Consider the following 23,348-nt stretch of genomic DNA (forward strand, 5'->3'; position numbering starts at 1 on the left):
TAATTATTATTATTATTATGGTATTTGCTAAGCACTTATTATGTGCAAGGCACTGTACTAAGCCCTGGGGTGGATGCAAGCAAATCGGGTTGGACACAGTGCCTGTCCCATCTGGGGCTCAGAGTCTCAATCCCCATTTTAAAATGAGGTAACTGAGGCAGAGAAGTCAAGTGACTTGCCCAAGGTCCCACAGCAAACAAGTGGCTGAGCCAGGATTAGAACCCATGACCTCCTGGCTCCCAGGCCCCCGCTCTATCGACTCTACCACGCTGCTTCCGATGAAGGTCGGACCCCTGGGCTACGGGCCCCCCGGCCTCCCACCTCCTAGAACCTTTTAGAGCCCCCCGGGGCGGGGGGTCCCTGGCACAGGACATACAAGAGGTCAGCGATAGGAGATCGAGGAGAACACATCCAGTTCTCGTCTAACGTGAGGGTTTCCTATAACAGGGCACATTTAAGAGAACCCGCTGACTTGTTTGGACGGCAGAGGCTCGTGCCCAGCCGGTGTCTCTGAGAACAGAGCACGCCGAGCCCAGATAAGATGGCGCTGCTGGAAGGGCGTTTCTGAATTCCCCGCTCACGTACGATCGATAATGGATATCCAAAACACACGCGATGGCAGAACTGGGTTGGGCCAGGGAGCTCTGGTCTGGAATCGGCCTGCCCTACTGCCCCGGGGTGAGCGGTCACCCCTAGAACCCCACCTTTACCCTCAGATCCCGGGCTGGGTAGGAGCCGGCTGCCTCGGCTCTGGGCCCTGGAAATCAAAGATCAAAAGACCGCTTAAGCCCAAGTTTCTTGGCTGCTTCTCCTCCAATTCACTAACACCAGAAAGGAGGCCAACTTTGCCAAGGTGGCTAGGAGGAAGCCAGAAGTAGCTGAAGGACCTGGTGGGGAGGGGTCTCCCGGCCAGGGTGGCTACACAGGGACGCCTAACCCTGGCCCATATCGCCCGGCCACTGCTAGGGACCTGGGGGCTCCACTGCACAGGGGCCCTGAGAGTGGGCAGCAAAGAGGGAGGAAAGAAGGGAGAGAGGGAGGAAGGAAGGGGAGGAGGCATGAGGGAGGGAGGAAAAGAGGCAATTGAGTCAGATCAAAGGCCCAATTAGTCACACGCACACTCACCCAGCATGTCACCACGCCAAACAGGGCAGGAGGCTAAAGGGGAGAGGGAAATTTCTTGAGAAGGACTGGAAAAATTGAGGCATGAGCTCTGAAAAGAGATCAGGGCTTCTGGCACCCAAACCCATTCTGCGCCGCAGCTTTCCGCAGACACAGAGACACTTTCCCGAGGAGCCGAGGTGGAAAATCAAAAATGGTTAAGGGAATGGTCGTGGGTCCCGAGGTTAGGCAGCCATAATCGTCACCATCATCAACATCCTCATCGATGGTACTTATTGAGCGGAAAGCAGGAAACTTAGGTTCTTGGGAGAAAATGCAAGGAAGTCATTCAATCCCTAGCCCGGGGAGCCAACACTCTAACCATTTGCTCTTCCTCAAATAATGAAGAATAATTCGAGAAGCAGCGTGGCCTAATGGAAAGAGCACGGGCTTGGGAGTCAGATGACCTGGGTTCTAATCCCGTCTCTGCCTTGTGTCTGCTGTGCGACCTTGGGCATGCACTTAACTTCTCTGTGCCTCAGTTTCCGTCAGCTACAGAATGGGGATCCAATCCTTCTTCTTCCTACTTAGATTGTGAGTCCCATGTGGGACAGGGATTGTGTCCAACCTGATGATCTTGTATCTACCCTAGCACGTAGAATGGTGTTTGGCACAGTATGTACTTAACAAATACAACAACAATAATAATGATCATTATTATGATCATTATTATTATTATGCTCAAACTTAGGGAACCTAGGCAGGCACCTGAACCCACAGCCTCTACCACTAACGTCAAATCCCAATTGACCTCAATCAATTTACCAATAAGCCTCCACCCTGCCAAACGCACCCAAAGGATCAGAGCAGTGAAACTTCTGGGGTTGGGATTGGTGTTTTGGGGCAGAGGTCTTTTAGCGAAGCAGCGTGGCTTAGTGGAAAGAGCCCGGGCTTGAGAGTCAGAGGTCTTGGGTTCTAATCCCGGATCCACCACTTATCAACTGTGTGATGTGACCTTGGGCAAGTCACTTAACTTCTCTGGGCCTCAGTTATCTGTAAAATGGAGATTAAGACTCTGAGCCCCACGTGGGACGGCCTGATTACCTTGCATCTACCCCAGCCCTTAGAACAGTGTTTAATAATAATAATAATAATAATGTTGGTATTTGTTAAGCGCTTACTATGTGCAGAGCACTGTTCTAAGCGCTGGGGTAGACACAGGGGAATCAGGTCGTCCCACGTGGGGCTCACAGTCTTAATCCCCATTTTACAGATGAGGGAACTGAGGCACAGAGAAGTTAAGTGACTTGCCCACAGTCACACAGCTGACGAGTGGCAGAGCTGGGATTCGAACTCATGAGCCCTGACTCCAAAGCCCGTGCTCTTTCCACTGCGCCACGCTGCTTCTTGTTTAATAATGTTGGTATTTGTTAAGTGCTTACTATGTGCCGAGCACTGTTCTAAGCGCTGGGGGAGATACGGGGTCATCAGGTTGTCCCACGTGAGGCTCACAGTTAATCCCCATTTTACAGATGAGGTAACTGAGGCACAGAGAAGTTAAATGACTTGCCCACAGTCACACAGCTGACAAATGCTTAACGAATACCACTCTTCTTATTATTATCTTGGGGGGTCAGAGAGACAACCAGGGAGCTGAGAGATCTCAGTTTCTCTTGCTGGATTCACTCTCTGTCCCGTAAGAATCATCTGATCCCTCTCAGGGCCCAGGTTTCCCGCCCGGAGAAGTCACTTGGCTGCAGGCCCGGGAAGAGGGCGCTGGGAAGCCGCCTGGATGTGAGTCAAAATGCTCTGTGAGCCTCAGAGGTCACCGCCGACCAGTTAGAAGTGAGGAATGGCTAAGGCTTTGGGCTGCTCTGCAGAGAGCTAGCTTTCTGGCACCGCTCAATGCAGCGGGCTTTAGACCCAGCCCAATCAATCACTGGTATTTATTGAGCACTTACAGTCGCAGAGCACTATATTAAGCGCTCGGGAAAGTACACTACAACAGACTTGGTAGATGCGATCCCTGCCCGTGAAGAGCTTAGTCTACAACCCACCTGAAACACTCCTCAACATTGCAGAGATAGTGCGGTGGCCAGAAGAGAGCAACGGGCCTGAAGACGAAGCGGTGTGACCTAATGGGTAGAGCGCAGGCCCGGGAGTCAGAAGGACCCGGGTTCTAATTCCGGCTCCACCACTTGCCCGCTGTGTGACCTTGGTCAAGTCACTTTACTTCTCTGGGCCTCAGTTCCTTCATCTGTAAAATGGAGATTAAGACTGTGAGCCCCATGGGGGACAGGGATTGTGTCCAACCTGATGACCTTGTATCTTCCCGGTGCTTAGAACAGTGCCTGGCGCATAGTGAGCACTTAGCAAATACCATTTTTAAAAAATGGGAAAAAAAGGCCAACACCAGCCAAGTAGGCTGCCCGCTTTCAGTCTGGAAGTGTGATTTATTTGGTGCCCAGGCTTGCCTCTTTTCAGTCTCAGACCTGCTGGGCCAGTTTGCACATGGCCAGTTTAACCACACATCGAGTCTCCACTATCTCAGGAGTTCCCCCTCCCTTGCAGTGGCTAAGCCTTATCCGTGGAGTGTCATCTGGCTTTGCCCATTTTGTGAAAAAGGGAAATGCTGACTCCCATTTTCTTTTCCTCGTCGTTGGCTTTAAAGTCCCTGGACCATCCTGCCCACCTTGGACAGCACAGTCTCACCAGGCCCAGGGGTCAGGAGGGTCAATCTACTTCCAGAGTGGAGTGATCCATCTCAAACCAGGCCGAGTCAGGAGGCCTGTGTTCTAATCTCACCTCTGCCACTTAATAATAACAATAATAATAAAAATGATGTCGATATTTGTTAAGCACTTACTATGTGCAGAGCACTGTTCTAAGTGCCGGGGTATACAGGGTAATCAGGTTGTCCCACATGAGGCTCACAGTCTTCATCCCCATTTTACAGACGAGGCACAGAGAAGTGAAGTGACTTGCCCACAGTCACACAGCTGACAAGTGGCAGAGCGGGGATTCGAACCCATGACCTCTGACTCCCAAGCCCGTGCTCTTTCCACTGAGCCACGCTGCTTCCCTATTGCTTGCCTGTTGGGTGATTCTGGGCAAGACCCACTACTTCTTTTTGCCTCTGTTTCTTCCTCTGTAAAGCAGGTATTCAATATCCGTTCTCCCTCCCTCTTGGGCTGTGAGCCCCGTGTGGGGCAGGGACTGTGTCCGAGCTGATTATACCTATCCTAGGGCTGAACACAGTGCTTGACACAGAGTAAGTGCTAACCAAAGACCACCACCCAGCTACCTGTCCACCTGTCTTTGAGCAGCATGGCCAAGTGGATGGGGCACGGGCCTGGGAGTCAGAAGGACTTGGGTTCTAATTCTGGCTCTGCCACTTGTTTGCTGGGTGACCTTGGGCAAGTCACTTCACTTCTCTGTGCCTCAGTTCCGTCATCCGTAAGATGGGAATTTAGACAGTGAGACCTATGTGGGACAGGGACTGGATCCAACCCAAGTACCTTGTACCTACCTCAGCATTTAATGAATCCCACAGTTATTATTATTAGCACAGTGAGAGCTCCTGCCTGGTTTTAGATCTCCTCAGCATTGGATGCTAGTCCTGTGGTACCCCCCTGGAATCTAGATCTCCTTTTCCCCCTCCCTCTGGCCCTCCCAACCCAACCCTACCCCTCCCCTATCCCCTCCGCTGGCCCAAAGTGCTCCCTCGAGACAGCGGCTCCTCACTTACCGTCCCAGCGTCTCCCGGGGCGCCTTAGACCCTCCGGCTCCGTGGGTGATGCTGGCATTCTTGTTGGCGGTCATGGTCATTTCTGCTATCTATGAACCCGGGTCCCTGTGGAGGAGAGAGGGCAAGTCAGCTGAGTTGAGGCTCAGGGGCCAGCTGGCACTTCAGAGATTTTTCCAGAGGGCCCGCCAAAACTTTCCAAGAGGGCTTCTTAAAAAAAACCAATAAACAACCAAGAAATAAAACCCCCAAACACCCAACCTTCCTATGTGTGTGTCCATTGTTATTTGTTGACTTCCACTGATGACGTCCAAAGGCTATTCCGAAGGGATTGGCCTGCAACGTGACCTAGTCGATAGAGTACGGGCCTGGGACTCAGAAGGACCTGGGTTCTAATCCTGGTTCTGCCAATTGCTTGCTGTGTGACCTTAGGCAAGTCATTTCACTTCTCTGTGCCTCAGTTACCTCATCTGGAAAACAGGGATTAAGACTGTGAGCCCCACGTGGGACAGGGACTGTGTCTAACCTGATTACTTGTATCTACCCCGGCGCTTAGAACAGGGCGTGATGCATTAGCAAGCACTTAAAAAAAAATTGTGGTATTTGTTATGCGCTTACTATGTGCAAAGCACTGTTCTAAGCGCTGGGGGATACAAGGTGATCAGGTTGTCCCACGTGGGGCTCACAGTTTTAATCCCCATTTGACAGATGAGGTAACTGAGGCTCAGAGAAGTGAAGCGACTTGCCCAAGGTCACCCAGCTGACTAGCGGCAGAGGCGGGATTAGAACCCGTGACCTCTGATTCCCAAGCCCGCGCTCTTTCCACTGAGCCAGGCTGCTATGAATGTTGATGAGGCCTAGGCATTAAAAGCAGATCATCACCTGAGCTCATGCTGCAACTGTTTCTTTTCTAAATTGCATATTTAGGTTTCTAGGAACTGGACGTGTGCCTTTCTATCAATCAATCAATCAATTATTGAGCACTTACTGTACCCAGAGCACTGTTCTAAGCACTTGGGAGAGTAAAGTACAACAGAGTTGGTGGACATGTTCTCTACTCACAACAAGCTTATAGTCTAGAGGGGGAGACAGACATTAATATAAGGAAATGAGTCGCAGATAGGCACGTGTCGTGTTGTGGGGCTGAGAGTGGGGTGAATGACCAAAGCCCAGAGGTCACAGATTCAACTGCATAGAAGACATAGGGGAAAGAAGGCTTAATCGGGGAAGGCCTCTTGGAGGAGATGTAACCTTAAGAAGACTCTGAAGGTGGGAAGAGTGGAGGTGTGGCGTACATGAAGCGGGAGGGAGTTCCAGACTAGGGGAAGATGTGGGAAAAGGGTCGGCGGCAAGATAGACGACATCGGGGCACAGTCAACAAACTGGTGCTAGAGGAGTGATGTGTGTGGTCGGGTTGTAGTAGATGGGTGAGGTAACACGGAGGGGTCAAGCTGATTTAGTGCTCTGAAGCCAATGGTAAGGAGTTTCTGCTTGATGCGGAGGTGCATGGGCAACCACTGCAAGGTTCTTGAGGAGCGGGGAAACACGGACTGGGTTTTTTATTTTGTAGAAAAACAATCCGGGCAGCACAGTGAAGTACACTGGAGCGGGGTGAGACAGGAGGCAGGGAGGTCGGCGAGAAGGCAGAGGAAGTAGCCAAGTATTTCTTTCCTAGTTTTGGAATGTCAACGTTGTGAAAATCTCTGGTGGGCGGGTGGACATGCAGCCGGGAACACGGATGCGTACATCATCGTCAGCACCAATGAGTGCTTAGTGGACATAAACGGGTCCCGGTTCTGTGCTGGGCACAGTCCAAATATAGTGAAACAGACACGGTCCTCGCCCCCAGAGAAGCATACGACTCAATCTGACAATTGATCAGTGGTATTTATTGGGTACTTACTGTGAGCACAGCACTATATTAATTGCTTGGGAGAATGCAATACAATAGAATTGAGGAGCTTACAGTCTATGGCATCCAAATAATAATAATTTTTATTATAGTTTTTGTTAAATGCTTACTATGTGTCAGGCACCATACTGAGTGCTGAGGTGGAAACGAGCAAATCGGGTCAGACGTAGCGCCTGTCCCACCCGTGGGGCTCACGGTACCGATCCCCATTTTACAGGTGAGGTCACTGAGGCACAGAGAAGTGAAGTGACTTGCCTAAGGTCACACGGCAGACAAGTGGAGGTGTTGGGATTAGAGCCCATGACCTTCTGACTCCCAGACCCGTGCTCTACCCACTACGCCTCCCTGCTGATTCCTTGCCAGGAGAGACCCTACAGCCAGGGTGGCTTAGTGGATAGAGTCCGGGCCCGGGAATCAGGAGGAACTGGGTTCTAATCCCGTCTCTGCCACGTGTCTGCTTGGGCAAGTCACTTCACTTCTCTGTCCCTCAGTTACCTCATCTGGAAAACGGGTATTGAGACTGTGAGCCCCATGCGGATCAAGGGACTGTGTCCAACCCGATTTGCTTGTAATCACCCCACAGCTTAGTACGCTGCCTGGCACACAAGTGCTTAACAAATACGACAGTGATTATTATTAGTAGTAGTAAGTGCTCAATAAATACCCTGATTGACTAATAACTCTTAAAAAGGAGCCTATGGAGGGGAAGAAAGGGGGCCAACATGATTCTCTGCAATTCGGGATGTTTTCAAGGTGACCATGGACCATGGGAGGCTCATAATGGCCATCGTCCAGAACCAGTCAAGCACAGTCAGGCTTGGCCACAGTTTGGCCACGTCCTCAGGTATGAATGAAAATAACTGTGGTACGTGACCATGGGCCAAGCCAGACTGGGACCCACTATACCGTTTCCCTGCACACCACACAGGTGACCTGGGGGAACAGTCCCTCAGCTTGGAAATGACTGGAAGAGTCTACCTCGGCAACCCACCCCACCAATCCACTAGCAGGGGAGGGGCAATGACTGACTGGGGCGTCTCACATCCCGGCCTGGCATGGATTCCTCCCTCTCCCCTTTTCCTACCAGGAAAAGCAACGTTGCCTAGTGGAAAAAGCCCGGACCTGGGAGTCAAAAGGATCTGGGTGCTAATCCCAACTCAGCCACTTGTCTACTGCTGTGACCTTGGGCAAGTCAATTCTCTGGGCCTCAGTTCCCTCATCTGTAAAATGGGGATTAAGACTGGGAGCCCCATGTGGGACATGGACTCTGTCCGACCTGATTAACTTATATCTATCCAGTGCTTAGCACAGCGCCTGGCAGATAGTAAGTGCTTAACAAATGCCGCAGTTATTTTCATTTTTACCCGAGGACATGGCCAAAGACTCATTTCTGGGGCCTGAATGTGCTTGATTGGTTCTGGATGATGGCCGTTGTGAATGCAGAGAAGAGGAGGAGGAGGAGGAGGAGGAGAAGGAGGAGGAGAAGGAAGACTGAGCCTGGAATGCTTGGGTCAAATAATAACAACACTCATAATAACAGTGATATTTGTTAAGGGCTTGCAGAGAAGCAGGATGGCCTAATGGATAGACCATGGCCCTGGAAGGAAGAAGGATCTGGATTCTAACCCCAACACTGCCACTTGTCTGCTATGTGATCTTAAGCAAGTCACTTCACTCCTCCGGGCCTCAGTGACCTCATCTGTAAAAATGGGGATTGAGACTGTGAGCCCCACCTGGGACAGGGTCTGGCTCCAACATAATTTGCCTGTATCCATCCCAGTGCTTAGTACAGTGCCTGGCACTTAGTAAGTGCTTAACAAATACCATAATTTTTATTACGTGACCTTGGGGAAGTCACTTCACTGTGCCTCAGTTCCCTCATCTATAAAATGGGGGCTAAGACTGTGAGCCCCGTGTGAGACATGGACTGTGTCCAACATGATTAGCTTTTATCTACTCCAGTGCTTAGTACAGTGCCTGGCACATAGTAAACGTTTAACAAATACCAGCGTGGCTCAGTGGAAAGAGCCCGGGCTTCGGAGTCAGAGGTCATGGGTTCGACTCCCGGCTCTGCCACTTGTCAGCTGTGTGACTGTGGGCAAGTCACTTAACTTCTCTGTGCCTCAGTTACCTCATCTGTAAAATGGGGATTGACTGTGAGCCTCACGTGGGACGACCTGATGACCCTGTATCTCCCCCAGTGCTTAGAACAGTGCTCCGCACATAGGAAGTGCTTATCAAATACCAACATTATTATTATTGTTAAAAAATGTGCTAAGAATAGTGCCAGACACTGGGGTAGATAGAAGATAATCAGGTCAGACACGGTCCCTGTCCCTCATGGGGCTCAGAGTGTAACGGCCCAGCCATTTGGAACTCCTCAAGCCTAGTGACCGGCAACAACAGCCCCACGCTCCGGGTTCCTGAGAAGAACAGCCCCGCAGAACAAACTCGCAAAAAGTTCTCACTGTGTCAGTGACGGTGATAGCAACAGTCACAATAATCATCAGCATCGTCAAAGCAACACTCGGTTATTTCCTAGCAGCCCCGGGCTAGGCAGGCGCTGTGGTGGAGGAGACGGGAGGAGCAGACAGGGCTGGAGGATGCAGGGAGAAGAAGGCAGGGCTGGGGGGCGGGGAATGCAGGAGCAGCTATAAATTAACAAATCATGATGAGAAACATATTGACCTCTCTTTCTCTAGAATTCCCAACAAAAGAAAAGCAGACTTCTCTGAAAGCCTTTGGTGCGGCAGTGTGTGAGAAAGGAGGAGTGTGTGTTTGTGTGTCAGAGCGAGCGAGAAATCACCAGCTGATTCTGCTTGACGCTTGGGAGGTCCGAGGAGCGATGGGTCAGAAGAGGGACCGAGTACGTAGGTATTTATTCATTCTTTCAATCGTATTTATTGAGCACTTACCGTGTGCAGAGCACTGTACTAAGCGTTAGGGAGACTACAACAGAACGATAAACAGACACAACGAGCTTCCAGTCTAGAGGGATGGAGTAGGGAGGGGGGTGATGAACCTCCTGGCCATTTCTGGGAGGAAGGAAACCCCAGGCAGCGGAAGCCTTGGCTGGCGGTAGTGGAACTTGGGGACTGTGAAGTAGCATGGCCCAGTGGAAAAAGCACGAGCCTGGGAATCAAGGGACCTGGGTTCTAATCCCGACACCGCCACTTGCCTGCTTTGGGATCTTGGGTAAGTCGCCTCACCTAATTGGGACTCGGTTTCCTCGTCTGCAAAATGGGGAGGCAATGTCTGTTCTCCCTCCTATTTCAACTGCAAGCCTCATGTGAGACTGAGACCGTGTCCAACCTGCTTATCTTGTAATTATCTCAGCACTTAGTACAGTGCTGGCACATAGTAAGCACTTAACAAATAACACAATCGGTACTTAATTATCCCCAGCAGGCCAGGAGCGGATGCATCCCAGGTCCACTTCAACAAAGGAAACAGGAAGGGAGGGAGGAAGGGGAGGATGGAAGGAGGAAAGGAGACCTTTTTTAATGGTATTTGTGAAGCCTTTATTATGTTCCAGGCACCGTATAAGCACTGGGGTAGATATAAGCTGATCAAGCTGGAACTGGTCCGTGACCCACATGGGGGTCACAGTCTTAATCCCCATTTTCCAGGTGAGGGAACTGAGGCTCAGAGAAGTGAAGAGACTCACCCAAGGTCACGCAGCAGGCAGGTGGCGGAGCCAGGATTAGAATCCACGTCCTTCTGACACACAGGTCCGTGCTCTACCCATGAGGCCACACTGCTGTTCGAGACATCATCAATATCACGGGTCACTTCCCTCTCACGGGGAAAGAGGAAAGACTCCGAGGGGCCGAGTCCATGCTCCCCCGACCACAATCCATCCGAGCGGAGAGGTTGCTGCTGCCTTTCTTCTGACAGTGCTCTCACTGCAGTTAGGAAATGGAGTTTGGTACCAAAACCTGAAGGGTAGAGCTTGGCTCGGCCATCCCTTCTCCCAGGCTGATCCATAATCCAACTGTCTCTTCAGCATCACTTGGGCAATAGAGAGGGACTAACTCTAATAATAATAATAACTGTGGCATCTGTTAAGCACTTACGCTGTGCCAGGCACCGTAGTAAGCGCTGGGGTGGACGCAAGCAAATCGGGTTGGACACAGTCTCTGTCCCACCTGGGTCTCATCGACTCAATCCCCATTTTACAGATGAGGTAACTGAGGCACAGGGAAGTGAAGTGACTTGCCCAAGGTCACACAGCAGTCAAGTGGCAGAGTTGGGATTAGAACCAAGTCCTTCTGACGCCCAGGCCCGTGCTCTAACCATTAGACCACCCTCCTTCCTGATGTGTCTGTCTCCAATCCCTTCTTCCAATCGATCAATCAATCAATCAGTGGTATTTATTGAGCCCTTCCTCAGTGCAGAGCACTGTACTAAGCCCTTGGAAGAGTACAACACAACAAAATCAGCAGACACGTTCTCTGCCCACAACAAACTCCCCTTTAAACTCTTAGATTGTGGATCCCACGAGGGATAAGGCTGGTAGCTAATTCCCACCTGCATGTTCCATCCCAGCACTTAGAACAGTGCTCTGCACCCAGCCCTTACTACACTTACTACTAATAATAAGGATGGTATTTGTTAAGCGCTATGTGCCAGGCACTGTACTAAGCGCCGGGATGGATTCAAGCAAATCGAGTTGGACACAGTCCCTGTCCCATGTGGGACTCACAGTCTCAATCTCCATTTTACAGATGAGGTGACTGAGGTCCAGAGAAGTAAAGTGACTTGACCAAGATGACACGGCCGACAAGTGGAGGAGCCGGGATTAGAACCCACGACCTTCTGACTCCCAGACTCTTTCCATTATGCCAAGTTGCTTCTCTGCTACTACTCCAATTACAGTATCTACTACTACTACTAATAATGCTGGTATTTGTTAAGCGCTTACTATGTGCAGAGCACTGTTCTAAGCGCTGAGGTAGATACAGGGTAATCAAGTTGTCCCACGTGAGGCTCACAGTTAATCCCCATTTTACAGATGAGGTGAGTGAGGTCCAGAGAAGTAAAGTGACTTGCCCAAGATCACACGGCCGACAAGTGGAGGAGCCGGAATTAGAACCCACGACCTTCTGACTCCCAGACTCTATCGATTATGCCATGTTGCTTCTCTGCTACTACTCCAGTTACAGTATCTACTAATGACAGATGAACCGGGAAGAAACAATGCAGACAGCCTCAGACTCAGCAACTTATTGTGCGGACGTGTCCACTTTGGGTGTGACGGTCCAAAAATTTCCGGAAGATCCCGGAGCCCACGGATCAGAGTACAGAATCAGAGTGACCCCTCCTCCCCTTCCGCCCTCCCCCCCCCCCCCCCCCCCCCCCCAACTCCCCATTCTGGAAGAAAGGGACAAAGACTTTGGCTTGGGTCTGGCAGAGGGTGGAGTATTGGGGACAAGATTTCCCAGTCTGAAACACTTTGCATTCTGGATTTCCCACTGTTACAAGTCACCATACAGAGAGCGAGGCATGTGGAGGAAAAAGGGAGGGAAGATGGCACATTGGTATCATTTCTAGACCGTTAAGCCCGGTGTGGACAGGGATTGTCTCTCTTTATGGCTGAATTGTACTTTCCAAACGTTTAGTATGGTGCTCGACACACAGTAAGTGCTCAATAAATATGACTGAATGATTTAGGATGGATGACAAGGAGGATGAACATCTCGAGATTCCTCCCAAAGCTTCCTCTAACCACTGCCAAAGGCAGAACTTGCCATTTATTCATCTGTTTTTGTCACCCGGCACGGTGTGCAGAGCCCTGTACTAAGTGCTTGGGAGAGTACAGTAGCACAATAAACAGACACATTCCCTGCCCACAACAAGCTTCCAGTCCAGAGGGATGGAGTAGGGAGAGGGGAGGTGAGCCTCCTGGCCATTTCTGGAAGGAAGGAAACCCCAGGCAGCTGAAGCTTTGGCTGTGGGCTCCCTGAGGACAGACATTATGTCTTCTAACTCTACTGTACGCTGCTCACAACTCCTTTGTACAGTGCTCTGTGCACCAAAGGTGCTTGACGGATACTACTGACTGATCAACTGATCTGTCGTTAGAGAAAGAGAAAAAGGGGGCTTTTGGGGGGTGGAGGGAGGCAGGCTGAGCCAGGATCAATTGTTCCCAAAGTGACCGGACTTACACTGGCCCCATCGGTTTTTCAAAAATTATTATTGTAATTATTATAACTATAGTATTTGCTAAGCATTTACTACAGAAGCAGCATGACCTGGTGAATACAGCACAGGCCTGGGAGTCAGAAGGATCGGCGCTTTAGTCCCACCTCTGCCTCTTGTCTTGTGGGTGACCTTGGACAAGTCACTTCACTTCTCTGGGTCTTATTTACCTCGTCTGTAAAATGGGGATTAAGACTGTGAGCCTCGTGTGGGACAGGGATTGTGTCCAACCTGACTACCCTGTATCTACCCTAGTGCTTAGAGCAGTGCCTGGCACAGAGAAAGTACTTAACAAATACCACAATTATTATTATTACTATGAGTCAAGCACTGGGGTAGATACTGGTTAATCAGGTTGGTCCCAATCTCTGTCCCACATGGGGCTCACAGTCTAAGTAGGGCAGAGAACAGGTACTGAATCCCCATTTTACAGTAGAGGAAATGGAGGCCCAGAGAAGTGAAGTGACTTGCCCAAGGTCACACAGCAGGCAAGTGCAGAGCAGGAATTAGAACCCACATCCTCTGACTCCCAGACCCATGATTTTTCCACTAGGCCATACTGCTTCCCTACTTTATTGCAGACTTTCCTCCTCTTTGGATTGGAAAGTAGGTTGCTGAGAAACAATCCCCCGCTGATTCCTTACTTCTGAGTCCCTGTAGTAAGTCACTATAATAATAATAATAGTGGTATTTCTTAAGCGATTACTGTGTGTCAAGCACTGTTCTAAGTGCTGGGGTAGATAGAAGGTAATCAGGTGGTCCCGCATTGGGCTCACAGTCTTAATCCCCATTTTCCAGATGAGGGAACTGAGGCACAGAGAAGTGAAGTGACTTGTCCCAGATCACACAGCAGACAAGTGGCGGAGCCGGGATTAGAACCCATGATCTTCTCACTCCCAAGCCTGTGTCGTAGCCAGTACGCCACGCTGCTTCTGCTGTAGGAGCGGCAGTAAGAGTAACGATGGTAAGCTCGTTATGGGCAGGAACGTGCCCGCAAATTCTGTTGTACGAGACTTTCCCAAGCTCTTAGTAACAGTGCTCTGCACACAGTAAGGGCTCAATAAATACCACTGATTGACTGATGCTTACTGAGTACTTACTGAGTACTCAATAATAATAATAATAATGTTGGTATTTGTTAAGCGCTTACTACGTGCAGAGCACTGCTCTAAGTGCTGGGGTAGACACAAGGGAATCAGGTTGTCCCACGTGGGGCTCACAGTCTTAATCCCCATTTTTACAGATGAGGTAACTGAGGCACAGAGAAGTTAAGTGACTTGCCCACAGTCACACAGCTGACAAGTGGCAGAGCCGGGATTTGAACTCATGATCTCTGACTCCAAAGCCCATGCTCTTTCCACTGAGCCACGCTGCTTCTCTACTCAATCCCTTAAGTGTATTAAGTACTCAGCAGTTACAATAATAGTAATAATGTTGGTATTTGTTAAGCGCTTACTATGTGCAGAGCACTGTTCTAAGCGCTGGGGTAGATACAGGGTAATCAGTTTGCCTCACGTGAGGCTCACAGTCTTAATCCCCATTTTACAGATGAGGGAACTGAGGCACAGAGAAGTTAAGGGACTTGCCCACAGTCACACAGCTGTCAAGTGGCAGAGCCGGGATTCGAACCCATGACCTCTGACTCCCAAGCCTGGGGTCTTTCCACTAAGCCACACTGCTTCCCTGCTACAAGAGAAGCAGAACAGATTCCCTGCCCAGAAAGAGCGTAGGCCTGGGGGTCAGAGGACCTGGGTTCTAATCCTGGCTTCGCTGCTTGCCTGCTGTGTGACTTTGGGCCAGACACTTCACTTCTCTGTGTCTCAGTTTTCTCGGCTGTCAAATGGGAATTGGATCCATGTTCTCCGGTCCTACCGTGAGCCCCTTATGGGGTCAGAGACCGTGTCTGAGCTTATTATCCTGTATCTATCCCGGGACTTAGTGTAGTGCTTGATATAAAAGTTTAACACCACCACAATTATTATCGTTATTCAATTTAAGCAGGTCCCTGTCCCACATGGGCTTGCAATCTAAGTAGTCCCACTTTAAAGATGAGGAAAATAAGGCACAGCAAGTGAAATGGGATGGATCTGTAAAGTGGGGGGTAAGACCATGAGCCTCACCGGGGACAGGGACTCTGTCCCACCTGATTACTTAGTATCTACCCCAGTGCTTACAACGGTGCCTGGCACACAGTAAGCACTTAACAAATATAAAAAGTGCCTCATCCAAGGTCACACAACAGGCAAGTGGCAGAGCTGGAATTAGAATCCAGGTCTCCTGACCCCCCAGGCCCGAGCTCTTTCTACTAGTCACTTAACTTTTCTATGCCTCAGTCAGTCAGTCGATCGTATTTATTTAGGACTTAGTGCAGAGCCCTTTACTAAGCGCTTGGGAGAGTACGATATAACAATATAACGGATGTATTCCCTGCCCACAGTGAGCTTACAGTCTAGAGTCTCAGTTACTTCATCTGTAAAATAGGGATGAAGACCGTGGGCCTTATGTGGGATAGAGACTGTGTCTGATCCGATTATCTTGTGTCTATCCCAGCTCTTAATACAGTGCCTGGCACACAGTAAGTGCTTAACGAAAAACCCAATTCCGATTATTATTATTAGGTCTCGCTCAATGCGGAGCCTCTGGGTGCCTCATAAACCGTTTCTCCAAGTGGTTGCCGAGTCCTGACTCTATTTTCAAAATGCTTCTACTGGTACTTTCTAAGTGCAGACCCAAATCCGGACTTGAGAGCCATGAACTTCTGGGAAAAGTGCATTCTGTCTGTAGTCCAGACTCAGAGGAAAGTGGATGCAGGAGTTCATTCATTCGTTCATTCAATAGCATTTATTGAGCGCTTACTATGTGCAGAGCACTGTACTAAGCGCTTGGAATGAACAAGTCGGCAACAGATAGAGACAGTCCCTGCCGTTTGACGGGCTTACGGTCTAATCGGGGGAAACGGACAGACGAGAACAATGGCAATAAATAGAGTCAAGGAGTTGATGTTGCTGCGGCTCCATGGAATCCTCCTTCTTCTTCTTGCTTTTAAAAATCGCCAGATAAGGCATAACATTAGCAAATGGTGTGCTTCCGCTATTGCTAAACTGCCTGGCAAAGAAGTCGGCGGTTTAGAAAACAGACACAAACACACACACACACACACGTACACAAACAAACAAACACACACACTAAAGGAAAGTTCTAAACCACATGAGAGAATTGTTGCTGAGAAATACATTCCATCAACTTCCTACGAAATCTGTTCATGTGGAAGTAATAGCTGTCGGGAACAACTTGGAAGTTGAGGGGGGAGCTTGAGGGAGAAGGCCAGCAGTGAGGTAGTACGGGATGGGGAGAGGGCTGGGGCATTTGACACGACGACACTGTCAGGCAGAAGATTACCAAGAGAGATATTGCTTGCTCTGTTTTGAGAGCTTCACAACGCGGCCTGGCTAATACAAACAACCCAGTAAACACTTCGAATTATACAGAAAAAGAAAAATGTCTGCCTCCTCTCACTGACCCATGCAGGCCCGTCAGATAAGGGCGGCTCAGGAGAGATGAGGTCAGATATCTGGCTTATTTCAAGGGTGGCTCTGCCCTCTTCACTCTCCTCGATCTGGGTTTGGACCCAAACCACAAAGCCTGCCTCCCCCTCTTCTCCCTTCCTCCACCTCCCACGTCGGTTTCTCCTCCGAGTCTCCACTTCACCCTGGCTGCCCCCGAGGTGGGCTCTCCTGGCCAAACTGCCCACTGGGAGGGGCTCGTGCCCGCTGGGTGGAAGCCGGTCTACCCTACCAGACTAGCTCCAGCACCCTGCAAATCTCCAGCCTCTCCCTAATAATAATAATATTTGTAGTATGTGTTAAATGCTTACTTTGTACCAGAACCTGTACTAAGTGCTGGAGTAGATACAAAATCGTCGGGTTGGACACAGTCCCTCTCCCACATGGGGCTCACGGTCTTCATCCCCATTTTACGGATGAGGGCACCGAGGCCCAGAGAAGTGACGTGACTTACCCAAGGTCACGCAGCAGACAAGTGGCAGAGCTGGGATGAGAAGCCAGGTACTCTGACTCTCAGGCCTGTGCTCTATCCACTAGGCCATGCGGCTTCTAATCCATCGCTGGATTCCTCTCCCAGGCTGTGCGGTCACTGAGGTAGCAGTCGCTGGCAAACGGCGGCTACTTCTGCTCAAGCTCAGCTCTCACACATGGGGAGAGAGACAGTCGGGCAGTCTGCGATGCCTCTCTTCTCCTCATCCCTGACTGGCTTATTAATAATAACAGTAATAGTGGGTATTTGGGAAATATTTGCTCCTTGCCAAGCACTGTGAGCAATCAATCGCATTTAATGAAAGCTTACTGTGTGCAGAGCACACAGTACTATACTGTACGGTATACCAAGTGCTGGGGTAAATGCGAGATAATCAATCGCCTCGATTTCGTCTACCTCACAGCCAACCCCTTGGCTACATCCTGCCTCTGGCCTGGAACAACCTCCTTTCTCAAATCCGACAGGCAATTACCCTCCCTTGCTTCACACTCTTATTGAAGGACGTCTCCTCCAAGACACCTTCCTCTTCTCCCACTGCCTTCTGCATCATCCTGACTTGCTCCCTTTGTTCTTCCCCTCTCCCAGCCCCACAGCACCTATGTACATATCTGTCATTTCTTTATTTGTATTGACGTCTGTCTCCCCATCTCTAAACTCTAAGCTCACTGTGGGTAGGGATTGTGCCTCTTTATTGCTGTATTGTACTCTCCCAAGTGCTTAGTACAGTGCTCTGCACACAGTAAGTGCTCAAAAAGTATGACTGAATGAATGAAGTGACTTGCCCCAAGTCACACAGCAGACAGACTCAGCAGACTCGGGATTAGAACAGAGATCCTTCTGACTCCCAGGCCTGTGCTCTATCTACTAAACATATATATATTTTGGGGGCAGAGGGGGCTATTCCGGAGTGTAAAAAAAGTCATAATAATAACTGTGGCCTTTGTTAAGTGCTTATCATGTGCCGATGACTGTAACCAGGCTCCAGGGTTGAGGCAAAATAATCCAGGACCAATTCTGTCCCTGTCCCACATGAGATTGACAGTCTATCGGGGTGGGGGGGGGGGAGGGATCGAATCCCCATTTTACAGATGAGGAAACTGAGGCCCAGAAAAGTTAGATGACTGGCCCAAGGTCACCCGGTAAGACAGTGGTAGGGCTGACCTGCATTTTGGCAGAGTTAACCCATATTCCTGAAGGCAAGACCTCAAAATAAATCAGGCTGTAACTACATGAAAAAAAAAATGGGCATTAGGCCTAGGGCCAGATTTTAGGCTCCAAGGGCCCTGGGGCAGCGGTCAGGCAGTCTTCTCACCCTAAAGTTCAGTCCACCCACCCTCCCTGATCCTGTCTTGGTGTGTGGGGCGGGGGGGGAGTACTATTTTTACTCCACCCCAGGGAAGATGGAGAAGAATGAATACCATCAGAATAGCCAAAATTCCTGAAGTCCAGGAATCCTGGGGCAAATCAACCATTAGAGGACCTGCGGTGGGCAAGGATGACACAATAAATGTGCTTCTCTTCTTGGCTTCTTCCCCCACACTTCAGCCTCCTTCTCTCCTTCCCTCCATATGGAAGTGTCCGGCTTTGAAACAAACCTTCCCCTTTATCTTATCTTTGAATCTCTCCTTTCCCAGGCCCTAGTGACCTCTGGGTCTGATTTTCCTGGGAATCTGGGTCTGGGGGTGGGACCTTTGAGATTTTGGGCTACTCCCCATCTGTGGGCTTCCTAATGCAGGCATCGAATGGGGGAGGCCAGGGTGAGTTAGGGCACGATGAAGAAAGTTTCCTCTGGCCTTGGTGGGGCTAAGGCCTTACTCTCCCTAAAGACCCCGAGTTTTCCACTGAAAAGCTTTTAGCATTCAAGATCTCTTTCAAAAGTTCTGCCGCTCTATTCCCCTCACTCCCCCGGGTTCCCGGATTCTTCCACGTCTTCTTCTCCCTCCTTTAAATATTATTTACTTCAAACCCTTCCTGCCTAAGCTCTTTAGCCTTTCTCCCTACCAGATGGTCCTTCTTGACTTAAATCGTCCCCGGACCCCATTTCCCCTGAAGCTAGAGTCCTTCGGTGGACGATTTTGACCACGATGAACTCTCTCACTCCCTCTGAGTCAACCGCACAGTAGAATCACCCTTGTGTCCCAACACAAGCCAAAGAATTCTGACTCCTTTGGGCCTACATTTTCTGAGCCTTTGTGTTCCCTCCATTTACAGTTAACAGACAGAATGCACTCGAGGGGCTTGATAAATCCAGTCGATCGATCCATCCATGGTTTTTATTGAGAGCTTACTGTGCGCAGAGCACTGTGTGCAGAGCGCTTGGGAGAGTACAATACAACAGAGTTGGTAGTCACATTCCCTACCCACAACAAGCTCAATCTAGAGAGGGAGACAAATTAATATAAATAAAAAACCTACTGTGTGCAGAGCCCTGTACTAAGAGCTTGGGAGAGTGCAATACAACAGTTGGTAGACACATTCCCTGCCCACCACACACTCACAGTCTAAAAAAGGGAGATAGACATTAATATAATGAATAACTTACTGTGTGCAGAGCACTGTACTAAGCACTTGGGAGAGTACAATACAACAGAGTTGGTAGGCACATTCCCTGCCCACATCGAGCTTTCAAGAACCCAGGAGGTCAGTACTTTTCACACCACTAAATATAGAACCGAGAAGCCGGCACAGATGCCCGAATGATGAGGAGGATGACTGTGATATCTGTTAAGTGCGTACTCGGTGCCGAACACTCTACTAAGCACTGGGAGTGGTTCAGAGGGCAGAGCAGTCAACTCTGCCACTCATCACCTCACTGGGCAATGCTGGATCCGTCTCCAGCCCTCGGACTTGCCCGCTGTAATATGTGGAGAATGACCCCTGGCTTCTTCCCGTCGGTGAAGTGAACCCCCTCCCCCCTTCTAGACTGTGAGCCCGTTGTTGGGTAGGGAATGTCTCTATCTGTTGCCGAAATGTACTTTCCAAGCGCTTAGTAAAGTGCTCTGCACACAGTAAACGCTCAATAAATAGGATTAAATGAATGAATGGATGAGCCCAAGGAAGGAGGACAGGTGCCAGGCCTGTTATTGGATAGGAGTTGTCTCTATTTGTGGCCAAATTGTATTTTCCAAGCACTTAGTCCAGGGCTCTGCACACAATAAGCGCTCAATAAATATGACTGAATCCATGGAGTTGTAGCCACCTCTTTTTTTTTAAAATGGTTTTTGTTAAGCACTTACTCTGTGTCAAGCACTGTTCTAAGCGTTGGGATAGACACAAATTCATCAGGTGGGACACAGTCCCTGTCCCACATGGAGCTCTCAGCTGAATTGGAGGGAGTCAGTCAGTCAGTCAATCGTATTTTTTGAGCACTTACTGCATGCAGGGGGCTATACTAAGCACTTGGGAGAGTACGATACAACAATCTAACAGTCACATTCCCCACCCACAGTGAGCTTACAGTCTAGAGGGAGAAGCCAGAATCACCTGGCTTTCAGCTTCTTCTCCTCCCCCACACAGAGTGACAGACTAAGCCCCCATTTCCCCTATCTGCCCTCCCCCTGGGTCAACTGTGCACTTGAATACTCACCCTAAACCCCCAGTACTATTTTTTTAAATGACTTGTGTTAAACACTTACAATGTGCCAGGCACTGTACTAAGTATGAGGTAGATACAAGACAATCAGGTTGGACACCATCCCTGTCTCATATAGGGCTCACAGACTAAATCCCAACTTCACGGATGAGGTAACTGAGGCACAAAGTTAAGTAACTTGCCCAAGGTCACACAGCAGACAGGTGGCGGAGCGTGGAACAGAACCCAGGGCCTCTGACTCCCAGGCACGTACTCTTTCCACTAGGCTATGTTACTTTTCACTTAGGGCAATATTTTTATACTCTACTATCTCCCTTATCCTTAATCTGTTTGAATGTCCGTCTCCCCCCGGGGACGTTAAGTTCCTCGTGGGCGGATATCACGTCTACCAACTCTACTGTACTCTACTCTCCCAAATTCCAGTGTTCAGTATACAGTAGGTACTCAATAAATACCATATTGACTGAATGATTAATTGTCTTCCCCGCCCACCACCACTGGGAAGAAAGTCTGTTCTCCAGGATTTGGGGGAGCGGAAAGTAGTTTTTATTATTAATAACTACGGCATTTGTTCAGCGCTTACTATGTGTCACGCACGGTACTAAGCGCTGGGATGGATACAAGCAAATCCGGTTGGACTCAGTCCCTGACCCACATGGGGCTCACAGTCTCAAGCCCCATTTTGACAGATGAGGTCACTGAGACCCAGAGAAGTGAAATGACTTGCCCAACATCACACAGCAGACAAATGGCAGAACCGGGATTAGAACCCATGATCTTCTGACTCCTAGGCCCTTGCTCTATCCACCAAGCCATACTGCTTTCCAGATGGTTCTGCAGATGATAGACCATGGGGAAGACCGTAACTTCTGAGCAACCTGAAAACTTCTAGTAGAAGCAATGTAACAACTGCGGTATTTATTAAGCACTTACTCTATGCCAAGCACTGCACTACGACCCGGAGTAACAATGATAATAATAATAATAATGTTGGTATTTGTTAAGTGCTTACTACGTGCAGAGCACTATTCTAAGCGCTGGGGGTATATACAGGGGAATGAGGCTGTCCCACGTGAGGCTCACAGTCTTCATCCCCATTTTACAGATGAGGGAACTGAGGCACAGAGAAGTGAAGTGACTTGCCCACAGTCACACAGCTGACAAGGGGCAGAGTCGGGAGTAGATCTACGATAATCGGGTCCTACAAGGGGCTTAAAGAGTAAGTAGGAGGGAGAACAGGTATTGAATCCCCATTTTGCAAATGAGGGAACTGAGGCAGAGAGAAGTGAAGTGACTTGTCCAAGGTCATGCAACAGGTAAGTGGTGGAGCCGGGACTAGAACCCAGGGCCTCTGATTCCCAGGCCCAGGCTCTTTCCACCAGGCCACGATGCTGCAGCTCCTACTGTTTTTGTGGTGGCTGGTGTAGTTAATTCATTGTTTTTAATTAATTATGCCTCCTCCCTCACACTTTTACAATGAGAATCCCCTGTGGGCCTGCTCTGTAGATTCATCCTTGTTCCTTTCCCCAGTGCTTCACACAAGGAAAGTGTTCAAACCAAGTAATAATCCTCCCCTGCCCTGTGTGGCCCCTCCACCTCCTCCCCCAACTTGACTCCCCACCCCTCGGCTCTGTCCTGTTCCATCTCTCTGCCTTACCCCCTCCCACCCTGGGGGGGAAGCAGCGTGGTTTAGTGACTAGAGTGTGAGCTGGGAGTCAGAAGGACCTGGGTTCTAATCCTGCCTCCATTATACATCTGCTGTGTGACCTCGAGCAAGTCACTTCACTTCTCTGGGCCTCAGTGACCTCATCTGTAAAATGGGGATTAAGACTGTGAGCCCCATGTGGGATAGGGACTGTATTCAACTTGATTAACTTGTATCTACCTCAGCACTTAGGAGAGTGTTTGGAACATAGTAAACACTTTAAAAGTACCATAATTATTATTGTTATTACTCAAGAGATTAATGTAACAGTGTGGCCCAGTGGAAGAAGCACAAGCCTGGGAATCAGAGGATCTGGATTCTATTGGCTACTGTGTGAGCTTGGACCAGTCACTTCACTTCTCTGGGCCTCAGTTTCCTCACCGGTAAAATGGGGATTCAATGCCTGTTCTCCCTTCTTTTTAGACTGTGATTCCCATGTGGGGAATCTAGGCACTGGGGTGGGTACAAGAAAACTCTATGGATCCACTACCAGAACAACGCAGATGGAGGTGGGGTGTTCCGAGAGAGACGTGTCCATGGTGTCGCTATGGGTCGAAGATGACTTGACGGCATAATACAAGACTCTAGCGCTTAGTACAGTGCCTGGCACAAAATAAGCTCTTGATAAATACTATAAAAGAGCAAAAAAGCCAAGCCGCTTGCGTTGCTGCAAAGGGCCCTTGGCCGTACCCAAAGCCCCAAGCTTCCACCCCGACCTCCCGCCCCGTCCCCTCCTGCCATCACCGGGCTGGCTCCTTGGGAGAGATGAGGGCAGAACCCTCGGATTTGGGAGGGCTCACGGACTTAGTTTTGTAAAACGAGAGCATCCGTTTGCTTGTAAACGGCCAGCCCGGTCCTCCGGGTGATCTAAATCCTCCCGGCGGCTCGGGCGGATTTGCAGCGAAGCTCTTAAATTCCCCCTCGCGTAAATCTGGGCCGCCGCCGCCATGGAGGCCGCTGACTCACGGCTGCCCGCCCTCCCGGGCCGGCCCGCGATAAGCTTCCGATGACATCACCTGGACGGCCCCCAAGAGATGGC

At 49.8% G+C, this 23,348-nt stretch overlaps 1 protein-coding gene across 1 annotated transcript in view; it reads right to left on the minus strand.

Moving 5' to 3' along the window:
- The window catches only part of DENND2B (DENN domain containing 2B), a 135,326-nt gene that overhangs the window by 92,885 nt on the left and 19,093 nt on the right, over positions 1-23,348 (minus strand). The window contains 1 exon segment of the mRNA XM_039911378.1: positions 4,850-4,954. Within this exon segment, the coding sequence (XP_039767312.1) occupies positions 4,850-4,929 (80 nt within the window). The 5' untranslated portion in view covers positions 4,930-4,954.

This window comes from Ornithorhynchus anatinus, chromosome 3 (assembly GCF_004115215.2).
Source record: "Ornithorhynchus anatinus isolate Pmale09 chromosome 3, mOrnAna1.pri.v4, whole genome shotgun sequence".
Taxonomy (NCBI): Eukaryota; Metazoa; Chordata; class Mammalia; order Monotremata; family Ornithorhynchidae; genus Ornithorhynchus; species Ornithorhynchus anatinus.